The sequence below is a fragment of the Danio aesculapii genome, chromosome 7, assembly GCF_903798145.1.
Source record: "Danio aesculapii chromosome 7, fDanAes4.1, whole genome shotgun sequence".
In the NCBI taxonomy this organism is placed as follows: domain Eukaryota; kingdom Metazoa; phylum Chordata; class Actinopteri; order Cypriniformes; family Danionidae; genus Danio; species Danio aesculapii.
The window spans coordinates 33314727-33335656 of NC_079441.1; the positions used below are offsets into that span (position 1 = coordinate 33314727).

Consider the following 20930-nt stretch of genomic DNA (forward strand, 5'->3'; position numbering starts at 1 on the left):
GAGTGCAGAGGTGACTGTTTAAATAATCAGTGGTTGTGTATATCAAGAAATGATTAGTCGGCTGTAAAAGTCATTTGTGGAAAGAGACACCATCGATAAGAAAGGAGAGTGCGGCCCGTATTTATCAAGCCTCTGAGAATTACTCATATGAACAGTGCTAAGAATTGACTCAAGAGCAAAGAGAGCGAGAGTGCCTTTAAAAGTTAAATATCATACATCTCACACCTCACTCCATTCGAAAGGGTTCATCCCTATACCCTAACTAACCCCTTCGAAAGGTTTACACTAGAAGCTTCAAAGGGATTAGGGATGAGCCCTTCTGAATGGAACACAGCATGTGACAGCAAAACAAACCTAATGTTTTAGGGTCCGAAGTGTCCATCAGTTACACCTTCGAAATTCTTAATTCTGAAGGGCCCTTTGCGCCCATAATTGTTTTCACTCTGAAGAGCCCTTAGGAGGGCGATTTATTCCATTTGGAATGCACCTTATGTTGCACTTTAAGTGACGTGTAGGAGTAAACTTTTAGGTCTAAGGGGGAAACAGAAGGGCTTTTGATTGATTACATAAACATGGACAAATCACTGAGTAGATTTTCTCATTTAAGAATATTTTAGGGTTAATTTATATTGAATGGTGAATTCATAAGAGGAGTTTACATTCAAAACACATTTGACAATATGACTTAAAAAGGTATTATATAATATATAAGATATATATTATGATATCTATATGACATGAAAACAAAACATGCCTTATTTAAATGTTTTAAATTGTTAGTAGTTAGACTGCTCAGCATATATGAGTACACACCTCACAAATCTCTCATTTAAATTAATGTTTTCTACAGGATGCTTTAAAATATTATATTTGTGCATATACATTGGATTAGTCAGCACTAAAGCCAGATCTGTACCTAATATAACAAAATAACTTATATCTGTCCAAAAATCAGTAGCCCAAATTAATGTTAGGGAGAAATATGAAATCAAATTGTAAAAAAGAGCAAAAAATCAAGAGAAACTAAAAATATACAACATTTTGTTGACATTTCGTAGTTTGTAATTTATTTTTGCAATATTTAGCTTGAATTGAAATGTATTATCTTTATATTTCTAAAGATGTCTGGTGACTAAAATATTATTTTAATAAATATATCTGTTTAATAAATCAGTTTTGTTTCCTCCGGGTGCTCCAGTTTCCCCCACAGTCCAAAGACATGCACTATAGGTGAATTGGGTAGGCTAAGTTGTCCATAGTGTATGTTTGTGAATGAGTGTGATGGATGTTTCCCAGTGATGGGTAGCAGCTGGAAGGGCATCTGCTGCGTAAAACATATGCTGGATAAGTTGGCGGTTCATTCCGCTGTGGCGACCCCAGATTAATAAACAGGACTAAACCGAAAAGAAAATGAATGAACGAAATCTGTTTTGTTAAAAGGCACCAAAATACATTGCCTATATTCACTGGATAAAAATGGGAAAAAATATTCATTTTCAAAATGGGGTGTATATGTATGCTAAGCACTGCATATAACACTTCTTAGAGGCATAGTTCACCCAAAAAATGTATCCTACCATCATTTACTCACTTTTGAATGGTTCCAAACTAGTTTGAGGTTTTTTGTGTTTTTAACTCAAAATAAAATATTTTTAAAAATGTTGGAAATGGATTGAAAAACCACTTAGCTGATAGCTCTCTATAGGGCTTAAATTACTGTGAGAGTAAAAGTGATTCTTAGCTTAGAAATTTAAAAACTTGCTTTTATCCACAGAGAAATCTGAAATCAATGTATGCAAAGTACATATATGACATCAAAGTTCATATTTGGATTTCACACATATAAAATATATGTCATATATGCAACATATATTTCAAAATACTGCAGCTTACTTGCTTGTTTTTCATTTTCATATATGTTTATATAGTTATATAAGACCAACTATTGAAATTACAAATATGTACATATTTGTTCAAATATATTAGCTATAATTGTATATTTGTGTAATATGTGGCCATATATGTACAAATTCATAATTCCAATGGATAGAACAAATGTATGTAAGAGGCCATTTTGTAATATGTAGATACGTGAGCAGTAAAATTTCTAAATAAATATTGCAAATATGACTTATTTAAATATGTAAATAGCAAATATGAACTTTTATGTCATATATGCAGTAGTCAACATTTGAAGTGGATCAATACCTTCCATCAAAGTTGTCATAAAACTATTCAACGACACCCATTCTTGTCCTAGGACAATTTTGAAAATCTTTTGTAATCCGCTTTCTAATGTTGATCTCCATGCATCTGTATACTTTATTTTAAAACTAGAGGCAGCAAATGTCATGAGTTCTCAGCACTTTACACACTAAATTTGCACTTTGAGAAGCTTAATACATACAGGCCCTGGTTTACATGTGCATTCAGACTGCTGAATTAAACCTGTGGCTGTTTTAGCCGTTCATTATGTGTCAGTCAGTCAAATGTAATATAATATTTTTAATATCTGGTGGTATGTCTGTGTGTTTTTCTCAGGGTGGGAATGTGTTGACCTCTGCTAGAGTCTCTCTGCCTTCAATGGCCAGCAGAACATCTTTCCCTGAAGTTACAAATGTTACTAACTACCTGTGAGTATAAAAAAATATATGAGACATCGCAAAAAAAATGCTTAATTGGTATGATGTTGTCTAGTAAACAAAGTGTATTTTCTGTACAGTTCAAAAGTGCTCATTTATTAGATTAAAATAATTACAACTTATTTTTTTAAGATGTTAATTATTCATGTGCTGCTAAATCTGAATTAATACTTCATTATTAGCATTATTACTCTTCAGTAAGTCTTCAGTGTGACATAATTCTGCAGAAACCATTTTAATATGCTGATTCATTTCTTAACAAATGTATTCTTATTATTATTGATCTTAAAATCAGTTAAATCTCACTATTAATTGATATATAACACTATAAAAGTATTTTCTGTCACTTTTGTTCACTATTATAAGCAGTGAATATTAATGATTATTATCTAAGTACTTAATATTTAAGTATCATTTCTCATTTAATATCTTAGTACGTTTTGAAATGTTCTCATTTATCATTTATTATCTTAATTTCATAAATATCTAGTCACTATTACTATCATTAAAGGGTACCTATGATGAAAAATCTACTTTTAAAGCTGTTTGGACAGACATATATGTAGATATAGTGTATAGACAGTTATATTGGGGTGATATAAACACAGCCAGTCCTTTTTTTTTTTTTAATTTAGCAACATAAAAACAGTGGACCAATTGGAGCGGTTTTCAGAGCGACGTAGGCGTGTGGTCCCCCCGCCCACCAATATTGATTGACACGCGCATTAACATGTCTCCGTACTAACGCATACAATCATATCAACAAGACAGGACGTGCGCAAAGCAACCAGGAATAAAAGGCCTGTTTGGTTTGCTAGGATCATGAAACATCATCAAATGTGATCAAGAGTGAGTTTTACAAGTTTAAAAGAGCTTGTGTGTAATGAATTACAGCCATTTATTTCAGCTTTACTTCATCACCACAGCCGCGTGTCAGAACAATTATAAAAGAAGACTTGGTTGCTCATGGTTGCAACTCCATAAAAAAAAATCATCAAATACTAATTGGTACAGTAAAACAGCAACAAGGTTTTACCAGCTACGATACAGAAACTTCAGACAGCAATAATAAATAATCTGATGGGTGTTTTGAGCTGAAACTTTACAGACACATTCTGGGGACACAATAGACTTATCTTAAATCTGAAAAAAGGGGTAACCTATGGCTCGTTTCCACTGACTGGTACGGTACGGTTCGGTTTGGTACGGGTCACCTTTATCAGGCTTGCGTTTCCACTAACAAGTGTACCCTTTTGGTGGGCGTGGTGTATGACAGAAAGTTTCAGTCGACGTCATTCTAACTTGAGGAAATGTCTACAGTAAAGCTGTACGGGTCACTTACATATCATATGAAAAGCACTTCTCATAAAACAGATGCTTTACACTCAAATACTTGTGTAGAAATGTTTATTACTAACTTTTCAATGAACATGAGTTGATTATAACTGCAGATCAATGACAGTGCGAAACAGCCTACTGTAACATCTGTAATTATATTAAATAACTAAATAAATGAACATATATAAACACATACAGCCCCTTACAGTCTCCGATATGTTACCAACTACAGAAGAACACACACAGCAGACATTTTCGTCCGTATTTAGGTTAAAAACAACACAAAATATAGCCTAAAGTCAGCGAAAACCTCTTATCTGTGTCTGTAATCTTCAGCAGCACATGCAGCCTCTGCTAGACAGTAATTCCGTCATTCCCGGTTCATATTAGTCCAAAATGTGAAGATAATAAGTTAGTTATACATGGCATTTTGTTCATGTTTGCTGAAAAATAATGTGCTCGTTTTTTCGGCTTCTCCTTCGTTTCTTTACGCTTCACTCTCGCGTTTGTCAGTGTCTGACAGGATTGGGTTTCAAAAGCACGTCAATAATCAAGCGCAGGTTATTATCATCAGCTCAACAAGTTTGTTATTTCAGATATAATGTTAGATGCGTGCGAGCGCTAGCAAGAAAGCGAAACCGCTCGCGCCTCAGACTGGCTCGTAAAAAAACTACGGGGCACAGGGTAAATCTGCTCTTCTTCTTGGCTTTGTGGCTGTTTATCAAGACGACTGACAAGGTTTGTTTGAGCCCGGGTCGACCATGGCTCATTATTATATGTATATATAATTCCGCTTAAATCTCTCGCTGTGCATTTCAAACATAGCGTTTTTTTTGTTTTCATTCTGGCTTATTGCGTAAGCGAATGACGTATCTCTGTAAACCAATAGCGTTCAGCTGCGCGTCTAGCTCCGCCTTTTGGTACCCTTTCTCGTGTTTGGTACCCTTTCGAAAGGGTGCCGAAAAAGTGGTACGGTACGGTTTGGTTCAGTACGCTTTTTGACAGTGGAAACGGCCATAAAAGCGTACCGAACCGTACCGTACCACTCAGTGGAAACGGGCCACTAGGTGCCCTTTAATATAGTGTTTCTTAAATTAGGCTATTAGGTGTGGTTGTAAAAAATATTTCCTTAAGGTAATATAAAATCATATAGACTATATTAAAAACGATTGTTTGGACAAAAGAAAGATACTGACTACAATATAAATTTTTTTTATTTTCAGAGGATGTTTTTATGTGTATTGGTGTGTGCAGACATGCTCTGTGGTGTAACTGTACTGTACATGTGTTAGCATGCGTGTTGGTTCTTGTATTAACCTCTCAGTGCGCATGCTCACGTGTGTGTGTAACCCCTCAGGAGAGAGAACGGCAGTGGAGTATGTTTAGACCTCCAGGTGATTGACACAGTGCCAGGAGCAAAGATAGAGGAAGAGCTGGAGACACATCATGTGCTTGCTGGAAACCTCTACAAACCCAGACGACGGGTACAGAGTGTGCCACACACACACACAAACACACATTCTCTCCATAGATTTTTACACCAAACTATATATTTTCTCCCCTAACCATAATCTTACCACTAAACATAGCACTGACAGAAAACGTCTGGACAAAGGAAGTGTCCTCATAAACCATGTTAACTGTATGTTGTTGTTCATGTCATTTCTCACGTTTGTGTCCTAATAAACCATACATTCTGTCACTGCAAAGAGCTCTAAAGTATGGTATTGTGTCAGTAAAATGGGAGACACTTTGTCTGGTGTGTTTTCTTCAGTTGACCTCTTCTTCTCTGTTCCTGCAGTATCAGTCCCATTACAGTCGCCACTTCATGACATTGGGTGAAAAAGAGAGACAGGACAGGGAGGTTTTCCAGAGGAATATGCGCAACCGTCTGGAGTCCTTTAAATCCACTCGCTACAAGCGCCATAAGAAAGACCGCAGTCAGAAAAAGGCAAGCGCTCAATTTTGAGTTGTGTTAACTGGACTTGAGGGAGGTCATGCTAGTTTAGACAGAGTAGCATACCTATGTGAGAAAGGTCAGCTGCCCAAAGGCAGTGTAAAGACAAGGTCAAAGTTTGTCATTACTGATATGTATCTTGAGTGATGGCTTGCTAATTTGTCTCTGTTAATGTGCACGTGCATGATATTGAGAGAGAGAGTAAATGTAAATGCTGCCATACAAAATTAGTATTCATGCATACCTAGTAAATCCAGGACATCCAGATGAGAACTAAAAGTGGTCTCTTAAAATGTTTATTTTTAAAATATTTGATTATATTGTATTACAGCGGAAAGGGTCAGATGCTAAAGAGCAAGACACCAACGACAAACCCAGGCGAAATGTCAGCTGGCAGGACAAAGGTTGGTTGTTAGGAAATGTTTTGCTTTCATGTTTGAATAAAGGATTATATTTATAAGTGCATGATGGGTAACATGTTTCCGCACATATGTCTGCAGACCCACTTGTGGCTCCATTGGCACCTGAGGAGGATAAACATGATCCTACTGAAGTAGATAAAGATGATGATGTGGGCATTATTTTTGTGGCTCGCAGAACCCCAGAAACACCAAAGGAGAGACCGAAATCAGGTGAGAACACAATCATGCTGTGAAAACCTGAGAACTGATCAACATGGGCTCATTCTGAAAACGCACCCCATATACATTTCTGGAGATCGCGAATTATGTAGCCAGAAGTACATATTTCATTTTTTAAAATGAACACTACAGGGCGGTATGACGCCATTTCTTTTCTCGCTTACCAGCTGACAGCTTACCTCCATATGGACAGCTTTCCCGCTTTTATAATAATAATAACATTTTATTTTAAATGCGCTTTTCTCAGTCCCAAAGTGCTAATCAAGCTTATCAGTTTGTCCAGTTAGCTCCACATGTACGACGGTGGACTTGGAATGTAGAGAGGAGATGACCACGACGACAGCGTTTAGGTAGAGCAAAGAACGGTTCCATAAAGCAGGTAAAACTAAAACAGAAGCCAAAAAATAAGAAAATAACAGGAGGAGAATGTGGTAAAATCTGAAAACGTGGTAAAAATCAGACGAGGGATTTTCTTTTTCTGGATTGCCTTTTAAAACTCTCGGTTGGGTTTAGGAAAGAGTGTGGCCGGGTCAATCGGTGCTTTTGAAAACACTATTGGTTGGGTTTAGGAAAGGAGGAGGGTGGGTCAGTTGATGGTTCAGTCAGTCATTCAGTCAGTCAGATAGTCAGTCGACAGCGGCCTCTAGTGGATTTACATAAGAACAGCACGCGTAAATGGCACTTGTTAGAGAAATATGAGATCTGAAAAAGCATACACAGCAGCCTCAGGTGGATTTGTGAAAACAAAAACTGCAAAAAAAAGTGTCTCCTGGGATGTATTTGGCGCTCTCCAGAAATGTATAAAGCGGTACGTTTTCATAATGAGCCTGGGTTGGAACTGATTGTTTCCCAATGGTTGTGTAACTTCTTGTGTTTGTGTCTGTTCTTGCAGTACCAGCAGCTCTGGATGTCTGTCAGAGCCCAATTACAGCTCCTCCCTCACTGACATGCGGAGAGAAAAACCTGCCGTGGAAAAGTGGCATGGGTTCCCTCCCTCCCTGTGTGTCTGTGGAAGCCACCAAAATCATCCCAGTAGACCTTCAACAGGCCTGGAATCAGAGCATCTCCTCTCTGGAGAGTCTGGCTTCTCCTCCTGCTCCCGCAGAACCTCTTCACCCACGCGTTAGCGCCCTCTCCAGGCTGGGAGGACCCCTGCGCACCCCTGCCAAGGACAAAAGGGCTGGTGTTGATGCAGGATCAGAAAGCACTGCAAGTTCCCCGAGTTCAGGGCAATTCAAGTACCCTACAGGGAAGGAGGAAGAGGAGGAAGGAGCTCTTTCGCAGCAGCAGCGGGAAATGCAGCCGCTAATGTCGTCTTTGAGGCCTCCACCGCCTCCTCCTCCACCTGCTGCACAAACTGCAGGAAAGAGACGGAATCCTTGTGTTTATCTTAGGAGTCTGGTGACAGTGCCACCCACTGGTGCGGAGCCACATAGCAGGAAGCCAACCCAACTGTAGAGACTCTCGCTTTTTTACTGTATGGTCATTTTAGGACCTTCAATCATCTCACAGCAGGCATTTACCTCCTCAGGCCAGACTTTATTTTTGAAGTCAGTAAATTAATAACTTAGAGGCTACTCATTTGGTTTCTTTTTTTAGCACTTCATGGGTTTTATGAATGCAATTATTTGTTGGTTTGAAGCGATCTTCAAGCTCTGATCTGCTCTGTATCATGTACCTCTGCATGTGTGATTGTCGAGGTTTAAAGCGACTGAACATCTATAAGGCTAAACCACATTCCAAGTTTGTACTGGGAGTGTCTGTCGAACAGTGTTTTTATTGAACTGTCCTCCCTCAGTCACTCAATCACACATCTAAGAACGGCAAATCACTTCCTGTTTATCTTTAATCTCACAGATTTATTCTTCAAATCAGCCAATCCATTTTAAAACAAGAACGAGCAGTGCTGAGGTTCTATCCATTCAGAAGGGGTTGACAGAACAACACATTTTCATCCAGCATGAAGCACACAAAGGCAAGCGTCTTTAATCACAGTTATTGAAATATTGGAATATGCATAACAAATCCACCAGGTGACAAATAATTCATGATGATTGTCATCAGGAATAATTATGCTGCGTGTAGGATGTATAAGATTCTATGCAGCAAATATACTGCTCTCTGTTGTTGTGTTTTGGAGAAACAGCAAGGTGTGTTAAGTTATTTCATATTTACGTCTCATCTCCTTACCTTTTATGCTTTTGCTTTAGGAAAAACAGGGCTTTGTTAATCTGTATTTTAATTTACATAGCTATACGTAGCTGTTTAATAACCAAAGTGTAAAATGTTTTGTCCGGCATTGCTTAATTTTATGACACTATAATATTTTTAATCATGAATAGTTATTTATGGATCATTCATTTTCTGTGATTTATCAGCAGTAGGGGGTTGGGAAATGGCTACCTTGTATATCTTGTTTCTATTAACACTGTAGGTCAGATGTGAATGTCTTCGAAAATATTTGACAGCAACAATGCACAGACTCATCTATATAATCTAATGCACTTATTTCAGCAATGTTTAGTTTGATCGACCATATGCAGGCACTATAACTTTGAGATGGATGTGATGTTGGTTTTTTTGTCTGACATATTTTTCCTTTAAGGTTCTAACTATACCATAAAATGGTATTGTACACAAGTTTTGCACTTTAAATTAAAAGCCATTTAGTCCAGTTGTATCAATGGTGTTGAAGCTACTGGCCCATTGTTTTGTATTGCTGTGTTGTTCTGTGTATGTAATGAGGGTTGTCGTGCCTTGAGAAGGTGTTCTGTGCTGAGAAAGAGGCCTTGTTGATCTATATTGTGCCTGTAACAGTATGGAGTGGTGGTTCAGTGCTATGTTGTCTTACTTGAACCTGTCGCATTAGCAGAAATGTCAGCCTAATCATTTGACCCCTTTGAAATTCAAATGGAATTAAACAACACATCTTTTAAAGTCTAATTGAATTTTCTGTTCTTTTCTCCCATGTGCTTATTTTAGTGGGTTAAGCATCTATATGAATTATAGGTGCCCAAATATCGACACTGAATAGCATCCATAATTAAAGCTGATGTAAGAGAGCACTTCAGTTTAACTTTTTAATGTTTAGATAAAAACATATCACTTATACATTCCAGTCTGTCATATTTAGTTGGTCTCAGCTGGTTTTTCATCCTTGGATCCTCAGGAGGCCCAGTGAAGGAAACCTTTAGAGAATAATGAAGTTATAGTCCCCTTTAACCCAGGAGTCCCTGTGGTTTAGGCAGGGCTTCCCCAGACTATTCTCAAAAGACTACAGCGCATTTATGTGCTAATGTGCCATTTTCTCTTCCTTAAGTCCTGAAACAGATCCCAGCCAGCGATGAAGTCACTGGCGAGAGAACAAAGTTAGATTTGAATGTGGAGACTTTAAACTGATTCGACTAAGTGATTTTCCCACCTGACTAAATATCAATGTTTTCTGCAGTTGCTCTGCACAAGCTTACTTGAAACACCACTGACTATGTTCATACATAACTGTTTCTATGAGCACTCATGGCTTTTGGTGAGTTGTAAAAATTCAACCTGAAATTTACAATAAATTAATCTGCACAGCATCCATGGATAAAAACATATACATGCTGTAATTTTTGATCAATGATATTTCCTGAACTAACAAATTTTATTTCTATCAAATATTATTAAGGCCTAATATCCAGTTTATGATTGAATTTACTTCGCGCTTATTGATATCGTAGAAATGATGCTGGAAGTAATTTTAAAAACACCTATGTTTAGAAAAAAGATGCACATTTTGACACATTTATCTCACTCTCATTTATTACTGTTTTTAAACGTGTTATTTTACCATAGATCAATAATAAAACCATTTGCAAGGGTTATTGGTGCTGTATTTAAAATGATAAAATAAACATCAGATAAAACCTATTTTGTCAATTAAAACATCATATAAATTATTCCGCTAAATAATATAGGTCGCCGTGATACTTCGCGTATTAATATTACTACAACGGCTCGGTGAGGATCATCCAATAGGAATGTAAAGTCGTATTTGTATGTTTACTGATAAACATATAACGTATGAAACAAACAACACAGTGTAATTCACTCACTAGTAATGTAGCTACTTAGTACTACAGAAGCTGGACTTGTTTTGGATTTCTGTCAGCTCTTTCCTGTGTCGCCTAAGGTAATTTGAGTATTATGGTTTTATCATGCAATCTTAATTAAAAGTTTTAGTAAATTTTGGTGCAAAGAAATAACCAGTATCGTTTTTTAGCATAACTTACATCATATGTTGGCTAAACACATTCAATTAAAAGCTTGAAAAAAAGATTTAAAAGTCCGAACCGCGAACGAGTCCTTAACGTTAAGTTACTTTCATATAACAGGTTTGAATCAATGCCTTATGGCAAACGTCTGAAGACTGCTCAAGAAGCGTGTTGTATTTTGACCGAATGAAGATTCATTTGATTCAAAGATACGATTCAGTTGGAGTATTAATTTCTACATCTAACGTATATTCTATGTGTTTGTTTGACCCGAAAATAGCTTTATGTAACACAGGTATCGTTAGCATTATCTTTAGCCAGTCTAACGTTAGTTACGTTAACGTAACTGAAAATGTGGCTGAAGTGAAGCTCCTGGAACTCGGTCCCTGTAAAGGGGTGGAAAAGTGCTCTCGGAAAATGATATTGTGGTGGCAGGAATGTGACACAATAGCCTCATTTTAGGGAATTATGAAGCAACTATAAAACCACGTGAAATGTGTCTGATAGAACACCGTGTAATTGGAGCTCTTTAGGGCAAGAACACAGGCTCAATCAGGAGCCATATTTCACAGGCCACAGAGACCAGTTAGAGGTGGATTAATTTTTGTAAATTGTTTCCATTTGTTGGCAGTGTCTGTCCTCCACCCCATATAATGACGATGGCAAAGGCCAGATTCAGTTGCTCTCCTAAGACACTGCAGTTGCTGCACACCAGGTTTTTCTTGTTATATGCAGCAAAATATTTACTGTGTTTGAATTGCTGCACATGCTTTTTCTTTTTTAAATAGTACAGTCATTCATTGATGAGCACACATATGACTTAAATCACTCCCACACTTTTTGACAAATGCATTTCCATGTTTTATTTAACAATCTTTTCAGTGGATAAGGATTTTTAAAATTATTTTATATAGTAGGCTTTAGGCATGACCTGGTAAATGTTTCTGATGGTATGATAACCTTGGATAAAAACACCACGGTATCACAGTATTGCAGTTACTGCTCTAAAATAAGGTCTTTTTAAATGTCTGGGTAAAAAACTTAAAAAAACATTTCTCCATTGAGCACAGTATATTTTATTTTAGGAAACATGTATAATATTTTAGAACAGTAAACAAGAAAGGCTAAATAAAATAATCGTTCACTTCTGCTTTCTTCATTAATTTTAAAAACATTTTACAACACATAAAAAAATACATAAAATACCTTATATTAGGCATGAGCCAGTATAAGATTCTGACGGTATGATAACCTTGGATAAAAATACCACAATTTCACAGTAACACTGTATTGTGTTTACTGCTTTAAGTCTTTTTAAATGTCTGGGTAAAATACAACAACTTTTTCCCCATTGAACACAATATACTTCATTTTAACAACCATTTTAAATATTTTTGCCTTTTTAAACTTGTCAGGCTAAATAATTCAAACAAATCATTGACTTCTGATCTCCATTATTATCAAAAACACAGATTTCTTTACAACTTGAGAAGGCATCTTTATATGTCTTTCTTTGTATATAAATCAAGCAACTGTTCTGTTCAGGTCTATAACATGCTGAATGTTGGTGTATAAGGGACTTGTTTTTCAGATGAATCATGGGCTGACCAGTAGCTTTTGTTTTGGAGGGTCCTTTTGTTGGATATACTGTTGCTCTAAAATAACTAAATTAAATAGTTGTAAAAAACAATAGCGCACATATACATTAGGAACAGTATAACAGAAAATGTTTGCGGTTTTAAAACCTTGACTTTTCCAAACCACAGTAAACCTTGAAACCAGTTGTCGTCCCATGTCTACCTTACATATACCTTAGGAATGGTATAACAGAGAGTTTTAGTGGTTTTAAAACCTTGACTTTTTCTAATCTGTGGTAAACTTTAAAACCGGTTATGGTCCCATGCATACTAGGCTTACTCACAAGGCTATTTATAAAGATGAGCATGAAAAAAGCTTTTGTAGTAAAATATATTGTTACGTTTTGTTAACTTCATTGCCTTTTGTGTTTAAACTTTTTTACCTTTGAACTTGACATTTTTCAGTGATTGTGGGAAAGCTGGCAGACACCAAGTGATTTTGTGGTGAAGGATAATTCTGGAGGGTGTACCAATTTTCATATTACCTTGAACTTCATGGCTTAACTGATGTAATTAACCTGCCAAGCAGGTTAACTAGTTGACAGGTACCAGTATAAATCACATACTAATGAAAGGGTGTGTGCATGCACAGATATGTGTGTGAGAGTGTACAGAACAAATTATATTTCCAGAGTCCTTTGAAGCTGTTCAGTCATTTTTGAGTTGTAAAGCATTTCATCTTTTACAAAAATTTTCACTTGATTGGAAACTTGATAAATGTTTTGCAACTAACATGTGAACATGTATTATCCTGAAAAATACTTTCACACCTGTATAGTTCACAGACAAAATAACCACACTGTTATTCTGTACTGTGCCAAAAAAAACGTATTATACATTTTCATAACAAAACACCTAAAATAAACAACAAAAAACTACTACAACATGAAAAAGACAGAAGCTCTGAAGCATTCAAGGTTCACAACAATTTTGGTTGTAAATGTAATATTTTAGGCCCTAGCTCAAAAAGTTATAACTTTTATAACTTCCGACTTTAGAACTACTGCATAAATATTTAGTCTGGAATGTGTAGTTTATTCATTTAATTGACTGCTATGTGTATTTTTGGCTTTGTTTGATTGCTGATAACCCTACGCAGAATCAGTGCTATAATAATATTTTGTGTGTGTGTGTGTGTGTGTGTGTGTGCGTGTGTGTGTGTGTGTGTGTGTGTGTGTGCATGCATATGTGGCTAAAACTAAATTTGCAATCAGTCTCAAACTTTCTGAGCACATTTAATTCCATTGGCAGCCTGCAGATGGTGTGTTCCTAGTGCCCGTTGAAGTGATCAAAGCAGCAGTGGTGTGTGGAGCTCACAGTAGCTGCCATCCCTTGTGCAGGAGTCCAAGAACGAAGCTATTCTTTCAGGGCTTAATTGTGGGGCTGTCCGAAGCAGATTAGAGGGCAGTGTTCATACAGCTCTCTCCTTATTGGCTGGGTGAATATTGCTCCCTGGGGTGGAAAACCTGCTCACATTCTTAACAGACACTTTGCATTGTCACTGTGCAGCAGATCATCCGATATCTGGCTGATCTGTCAGTGGGACCTCCGAAACCCAGAGCAGGAATTTTCCATGTCAGGCCGGAGCAGAAACTGATTAGAGCTCCATGGGTTCTATGAACAGGCCCCTTCTGGGTAATCACAGATATAATCATCCTTGTTTCTCCTGAATTGCTTGGTAAATCATGTACGTGCTTTTATTCATTGCGCACACACCAAGGCGGATGATCTCAGATGAGGTTTTGCCACCCTCTCTCTTCCATTGGCAAGGCTTTCATGTCGTCTTTGCCAAAACATTCACGATCAATCGATATGTCAGTCTTGTACAAATGTGTGAAAAGAAAATTATTCTCAAAACAAAGTAGAGCTATTATAAAATATGTTCCGTGTTTTTAAAAAGTACAGCCTGTGGCCGTTTTTGCCCTGACTCCTCCGTGTAGATAATCACTGCCTGTGAATTTGTTTTCCAGCATGTGTGTACTTGCTGGATAGGAGTATTTTCTCTTGGTTGCATAACTGTTTGTTCATCCCCAACCCTTCACAGCTGTAAAAATTGAACACATGTTTGATTTAAGAGAAAAGGCTTAAGAGGATGTGTTTATTCTTGTTTATAAAGTGTCCTGAGCAAAGAAAGGCCCATTAAAGTCTGTCTGACTCTGTCTGTCTGTCTGTCTATCTATCTATCTATCTATCTATCTATCTATCTATCTGTCTGTCTGTCTGTCTGTCCGTCCGTCCGTCCGTCCGTCCGTCCGTCCGTCCGTCCGTCCGTCCGTCCGTCCGTCCGTCCGTCCGTCCGTCCGTCCGTCCGTCCGTCCGTCTTCCATCTGTCTGTCTATCTATCTTTCTATCTATCTGCCTGCCTGCCTGCCTGCCTGCCTGTCTGTCTTTTTGTGTATCTGTTCATATATTTCAGATGTATGCTATAGTTTATAAGGATTCCTATTATTTGTGTAGGAACATATTCTCAGTTGTTTTTGTATCATGAGGCAGTAATGAGTGTGCGGGGTTAAATAAGTTCTGTGGAAAATATCTTTTCAAATTTATCTGTGTATTGAATCAGATGAACGAGGGAATCCTGAATTTCCAAGAGAACACTGGATTAGATAAGTAAATTGTGAGATGAGAAGGAGCAGTGTGTAAGAGATTTGAGCTGATGATGAGGTGAATTATTAGATTTGTTGTTTGGCATATGACTAGGCATTTTGAACAAAGTGGATGGTTCTCACTTCAATAAAGAGTGAATGTGAAGGTTGTTACAGGTTTGTTTTCTTTCTTTTAGAATTTTTTACATCATGGTCAAATGACTCTTGATGGTAGAGTATAGCTATAAATAAGCGTTCTTACTATTGGTGTTTATCTGTCATATGTCCTTCAGAATGTTCGAAGCTGAACCTTACACTGTCTGGAACATTTAGACTTGTAACACAATGGTCTGTAGACGCTGTTGTAACACATTTAATTTGATGTTAGCTCTGCTTTATGGCTGTCAGGTTGTAATCAGCCAGAATGCATGCACCAAAACTATTTGGAGAAGGCATTTATGTTTACAGCTTTCAAAAGTGTCTGATTTCATAATCATAACTGAAACAACTGTGTTGAAAACTGTGTTGAGTAACATTCCTAGGGATATAACGAGTGACAAAAATGGTAAAATGTTGTCATCAAGGCAGCACGGTGGCTCAGTGGTAAGCTGTTGCCTCACAGCAAGAAGGTTACTGGTTTGAGTCCCAGTTGGGCCAGTTGGCATGTCTGTGTGGAGTTTGCATGTTCTCCCCATGTTCGCGTTTGTTTCCTCTTGGTGTTCCAATTTTCCCCACAGTCCAAAGACATGCGCTGTAGGTGAATTTTGTAAACAAAATTGGCCATAGTGTATGATTGTGTGTGTGAGAATTGGAATGGGTTTTTCCCAGTACTGGGTTGCTGGAAGGGTATCCGCTGTGTAAAACATATGCTGGAATATTTGGCGGTTCATTCCGCTGTGGCAACCCCTGATAAATAAGGGACTAAGCCGAAAAAAAATAAATGAATGAATGTTGTCTTCAATGTCTTTATTTTTGTTGAACTTCTGTGTATCAGACAAAATTAGTGCTATAGGAGTATTGGTGCATTAATTGTCAGCATTTTTTTATTACAGTTTTTCTAAGTCACTTTGGTACATTTCACAGATCAGAACTGAAATGTGCAAAACAGTAAGTGCATTTCTCGAAATAACACATACAATTAGCAAAACACCATGACCTGCATAGCCAGTCTCTTGCTTAAAATCCTTATCTCTCAAAACTACATTTCTTTGTCAATAAACATGTCAGCGCCGTCAGAATAACAAGTCCTTGTGTCATTGTGTATATGAATAAGACTTACTTAGTCATGTTGTCAATATAACAATGTGCTCTGGAGGGGTCTTCTAATGTAAACTATGGCTATTTTTAATGTTTTTGCTGATTGTACTATAAATTGTTGGCAGATCATGTCATTGTGATACAGAAATTAAAAGACAACACTGCATAGCACACAGAAAAAAAAGTAAAAATGTGAACATATGACAACCTCTTTTGAGATGCACCTTCATTAGAGAAAGTCAAGATTCATCTGGAAGAAATTTACTAATTGCAGATTTAGAAAAAAGTCTAGTGGAAATGTATAGAAAAATGCATATGACAAAATATTATGACGACTTGTTTAGTCATTTTGCATGTAAGGACGTATGCCATGAACAAACGATTAAATGTTCAGAGACTAAAATAATACATTTTGATCAACATGACATAAGCGATTGCTAATGTGGGAAATGAATTGGACGTAATCATTTGCATGGATGTACCAAAAAACATTTGCAACATGTTCAAAGGAATGAGAAACTGCTTGTTTGATGTGCACAATAGGGATGCTCCGATCAGGATTTTTGCAGCGATACTGAATACCGATTCCTTGTCATTTTGATCGGCCGATAGCAAGTACTGATTCTGATTCTTCAAGCTTTATATAACTGCCATTGCGTAAACACATTTTACCTTTAAATATGAGATCTTGCCTTACCTAAGTTAATAAATTAAGGATGTAGCATTCAAATAATGGTCAGAAGCAGTTTTGCCAAAAAAATAGATATAACAGATAAAAAATGACAATATAAAAAAATGACTAACAATGCAATTTAGAAACATTGCTTATGTGTTGTAGCACTGCTAATGCATAACCTTTGCGCACATGTGCATCTTCCTCTGCTTGTAAACTCATAAACAAACACTTGCGATTGGTTCATGGGATCAGCCAGATCAACAAGTACTGATTGAGTCGTGAAATCTGATTATTGGCCGATATCGATCTCCGGCCGATCGATAGGAGCATCTCTAGTGCACAAGTGACACCATGATGTCAAGATCGAACAGGTAGTTTTGAGAATTTCACTGAGAAAAATTTTATTGGCCCTGCACCTTTGTTGCAATTGATGCAGATCTTTTTCATCTATTCCAACTGAGATGTTTTGCTGTCAGAATTTCACCATACAAAGATGAATGTGACCGCACCTTAAAAAGCCTTTGTTGCTTTCGAAAACCATTAGAGTGACATTGTGATACTTTTTTCCAAACTGGCTCTGTGTTTGATTCGACTTCAAACATCAGACGTGGTTTTCAGAATATAACCACAAATATATAGCAGACGGTGAAGTGAAGGTTAGGGGTGTAAATGTTTAAGATGTCATAGTGTTCAATGAAAGAGGTCTTTTTCACCACTTGAGAAGTACTGACTCTTGCATCTTCACTCTTTCTTTTCTCTGTCTCGTCTTGGTTATTATAAGCTTTCTAAGTTACGTGTGTGAAACTTGTGATGAGGATCTCTGAATAACACTGAAGCCTTTAGCTATGTTTGGAGACCCCAGACAGGAAGCACGCTTGCCGCTAAATCATAACAGTGAATCTCTCATGATGTAAAGACCACATTCTGATGAGTGTTCTGGGTGTTGAAGCGAGTCTGAAGTAAAGGAGAAAAGCAGGACACACTCGTGCCATCTGAGACCCCCTGTCTACGTTCAGACAGGCCAATTGTCAGCACCATCTGCCATGATGAGCGTTCTGAGTATTCTCATGTTTTACAGACTGAGATGCTGAGTAGATTTAATGCGTGTTATGTCTTCTCCAGACTAGCTTGTGCCATTTCTCTTCAGTTGCTTAAGCCCGGTTGAAAGAATAAGCATATTTATGTTCTGAAGTTGTTGTTTTTTTTGCTGACAGATAGTCAGGATGTATTTCATTTATTATAGGTGACAGTAAATGGTTTTACATTTGCATAAAAAGCTTTAATACATATAAATACTATTCTTTTGAATTTTTATTTATAATGTGCAGGGAAACATCTGCCACCTTTTCTAAATGAAGATTAAACAGCACAATGTTTATTAACATTAATGATGATAACAATGCTTTTGGATGCTTCCTTAATTTTTGTTCAATCAGATGACAGACACTGCCCAGCAAGCATTTTGCAAGAAGATGTCTAATAGATGACTAAACATAGTCGTCTTGGCTAAAACAAGGCTAAACTTGGGCTGTCAGTAAAAATCTAATAGACATCTATGAATAGGCCAAAACTAGACTAGTCATCAAATAAACAGAAATGAATGACTACACATTTAAAGTTTGTCTAATCTTTCTATTTGACGACTAGTCTAGGTTTGGGCTTTTCTTAGATGTCTATTAGATTTTTACTGACAGCCCAAGTTTAGCCTTGTTTTAGCCAAGCTGTCTATGTTAAGATGTCTATTAGACATCTATTAAACACAAAAATGTTTGCTGGGTGTGGAATGAAGCGGCTAGCTACTAGAAGTACAGCTTTGCCACAACAGGAATGAATTGCATTATATTAACATAGATATAATATTTGAAATTTTAATTTTGGGCAATATTACTTAATTTTGGGAAAATTTAATGTGCGTAAGATGCATGGGCCGGTACAAGGTTCCGACGGCATGATAACCTTGGATAAAAATATCATGGTTTCGCGGTATTATGGTTATGCTCTAAAATATGTTCTTTTTAAATGTCTGGGTAAAAAAACAAAAACTTTTTTCCCCTTTTAACACAATGTATTTTATTTTAAGAAACATTTATTCCAATCCAAACATTTTGGAACAGTGAACATAGGCTAAATAGTTCAAATGAATTATTGACTTCTGCTGTCCTCATTTGTTTCAAAAACACAGATTTCTTTATTTAAAACGGCATCTTTGGATATCTTTTCTGCTGGAGATACTGTTGTCCTAAAAAATGTAAATAAAAAAATCATGCACATACCTTAAAGGAACAGTATAGCAGAACATTTTGACGGTTTTAAAACCTTGACTTTTTCCAAACCGCAGTATACCTTGAAAACGGTTATCGTGTTATATCGAGCATAAGATAAGTGCATGGCTGTTTCATAAAACTAAACGATCTTACTAACGTCAAACTTTTGAACATGAGAGTTCTTCCATTGACCCTTAAATAAAAGTGTCTGCTAAATGAATAAATGTAAATGCGTACTGGTGCTTTATACATGAACAAATACTAAATGCATTTTTGATGAGTTTTTCTCAGCCGCTTTGGTGCATTTCTCACAACACTATTTACATTTGCACAACAGTTAATGCATTTCTCAAAACCTAGTTGATAACCTGCAAAAGCGTTTCCCTTGCTCAAAATGGAGAGCTCATTCCTCAAAAGCAAGTATCCATGTCAATGAAAGTGTCAGTGTCATCAAGATGAAAAGTCCTGAGTCCTGACACCATTGTTTATGATCAAGATAGTCAAATGTCTTTGTCATGTTTTCATTATGACAGTTTGCTCTGTAAATGTTTTCCAATACAAAAAAGTCAGATTTTGGTGACACTCCCTGAAAATGCTCTCAAGACAGGACTATACTATTTGCACAGCCATTTGTAAACAATATTGCAGTACATATTGGAACTGAACATACAATATACATAGGTCTGTAAATCATTCATGAAGTTGTTCAATTTAGAAGAGATTTTCAGGAAAAAAAAAAAGTTTTAAAATATTTTTATAAAATTTGCTTGACAGAGTTTGACCACTAGTTCAACATTTTTGCATGTAATGACTCAAGAAATGAAATGAGGACTATTAGTTTTTTATGGAATGACTATTCAGCATTCACAAGTTTAGTTCATTTTGACTGATATGACATAAGCAAATGATAATGTTATAAACAGCAGAGAGTTGTATGAAAGCTATTGATGCATGTCCAAAAGCATTTGCAGTTTGTTGGAAGGAATGAGAAACTGATATTATGATGTGCACAAATGACTAATTGTTTTGAGAAATGCATTAACTGTTGTGCAAATGTAAATAGTGTTGTGAGAAATGCACCAAAGCCACTGAGAAAAACTGTAATAACAGCAGGCTAGGAACATAATGCATGCACTTCGGTAAAGCGGTTAAAAAGCGCCCGGGTTGATATTTCCTCCCTGTGTTCTGTTCCAGTGACCTTTAGCAGAAGGATTTCATTGAGATGTCAGTCTTAAGTCAGTCTTTAAGCAAGCTTCAACAAATCTGAGAAAAAAAATCTTTTTGTTTTTGGCTCTTTACGTCTGTAACACATCCACACCTCTCATAGACACTTTCTGTTGACATAAAGAAGCGGATCAACCTGCTCTGCCAGAATTCAAACACTTTCCATCCGTTTTGTCATCCATTAATGCTGTTTACATCATCAGCCAAAGAGAGATCTATTTTTGAACTGTCTGTTTGTAATGGCCGGGGTTGTTTCTCTGACATGATGTAGACTCAACATGATAGATGCACTGAAAAACATATTTTAGGAAGTGGATTTAGGAAAAATTATATATTTTCTCATAGTCATTTTTCAAAAGACATCAACGATTGAAAATTCAGTGTAAAATAACACTCCCTGTTCTTTACATTTTCCTTCATTACCGTTTATTTTCATCTGGCACGGTTTCCGTCCTG

The 20930-nt window shown here is 36.8% G+C and overlaps 1 protein-coding gene across 1 annotated transcript in view; it reads left to right on the top strand.

Moving 5' to 3' along the window:
• Positions 1-9494, top strand: part of slc9a5 (solute carrier family 9 member A5) — a 41065-nt gene extending 31571 nt beyond the window's left edge. The window contains exons 11-16 of the mRNA XM_056461751.1: positions 2542-2633; positions 5338-5464; positions 5782-5931; positions 6269-6341; positions 6438-6569; positions 7471-9494. Of these exons, the coding sequence (XP_056317726.1) occupies positions 2542-2633; positions 5338-5464; positions 5782-5931; positions 6269-6341; positions 6438-6569; positions 7471-8036 (1140 nt within the window). The 3' untranslated portion in view covers positions 8037-9494. The remainder of the gene's footprint in view (positions 1-2541; positions 2634-5337; positions 5465-5781; positions 5932-6268; positions 6342-6437; positions 6570-7470) is intronic.
• Positions 9495-20930: the final 11436 nt, after the last annotated feature.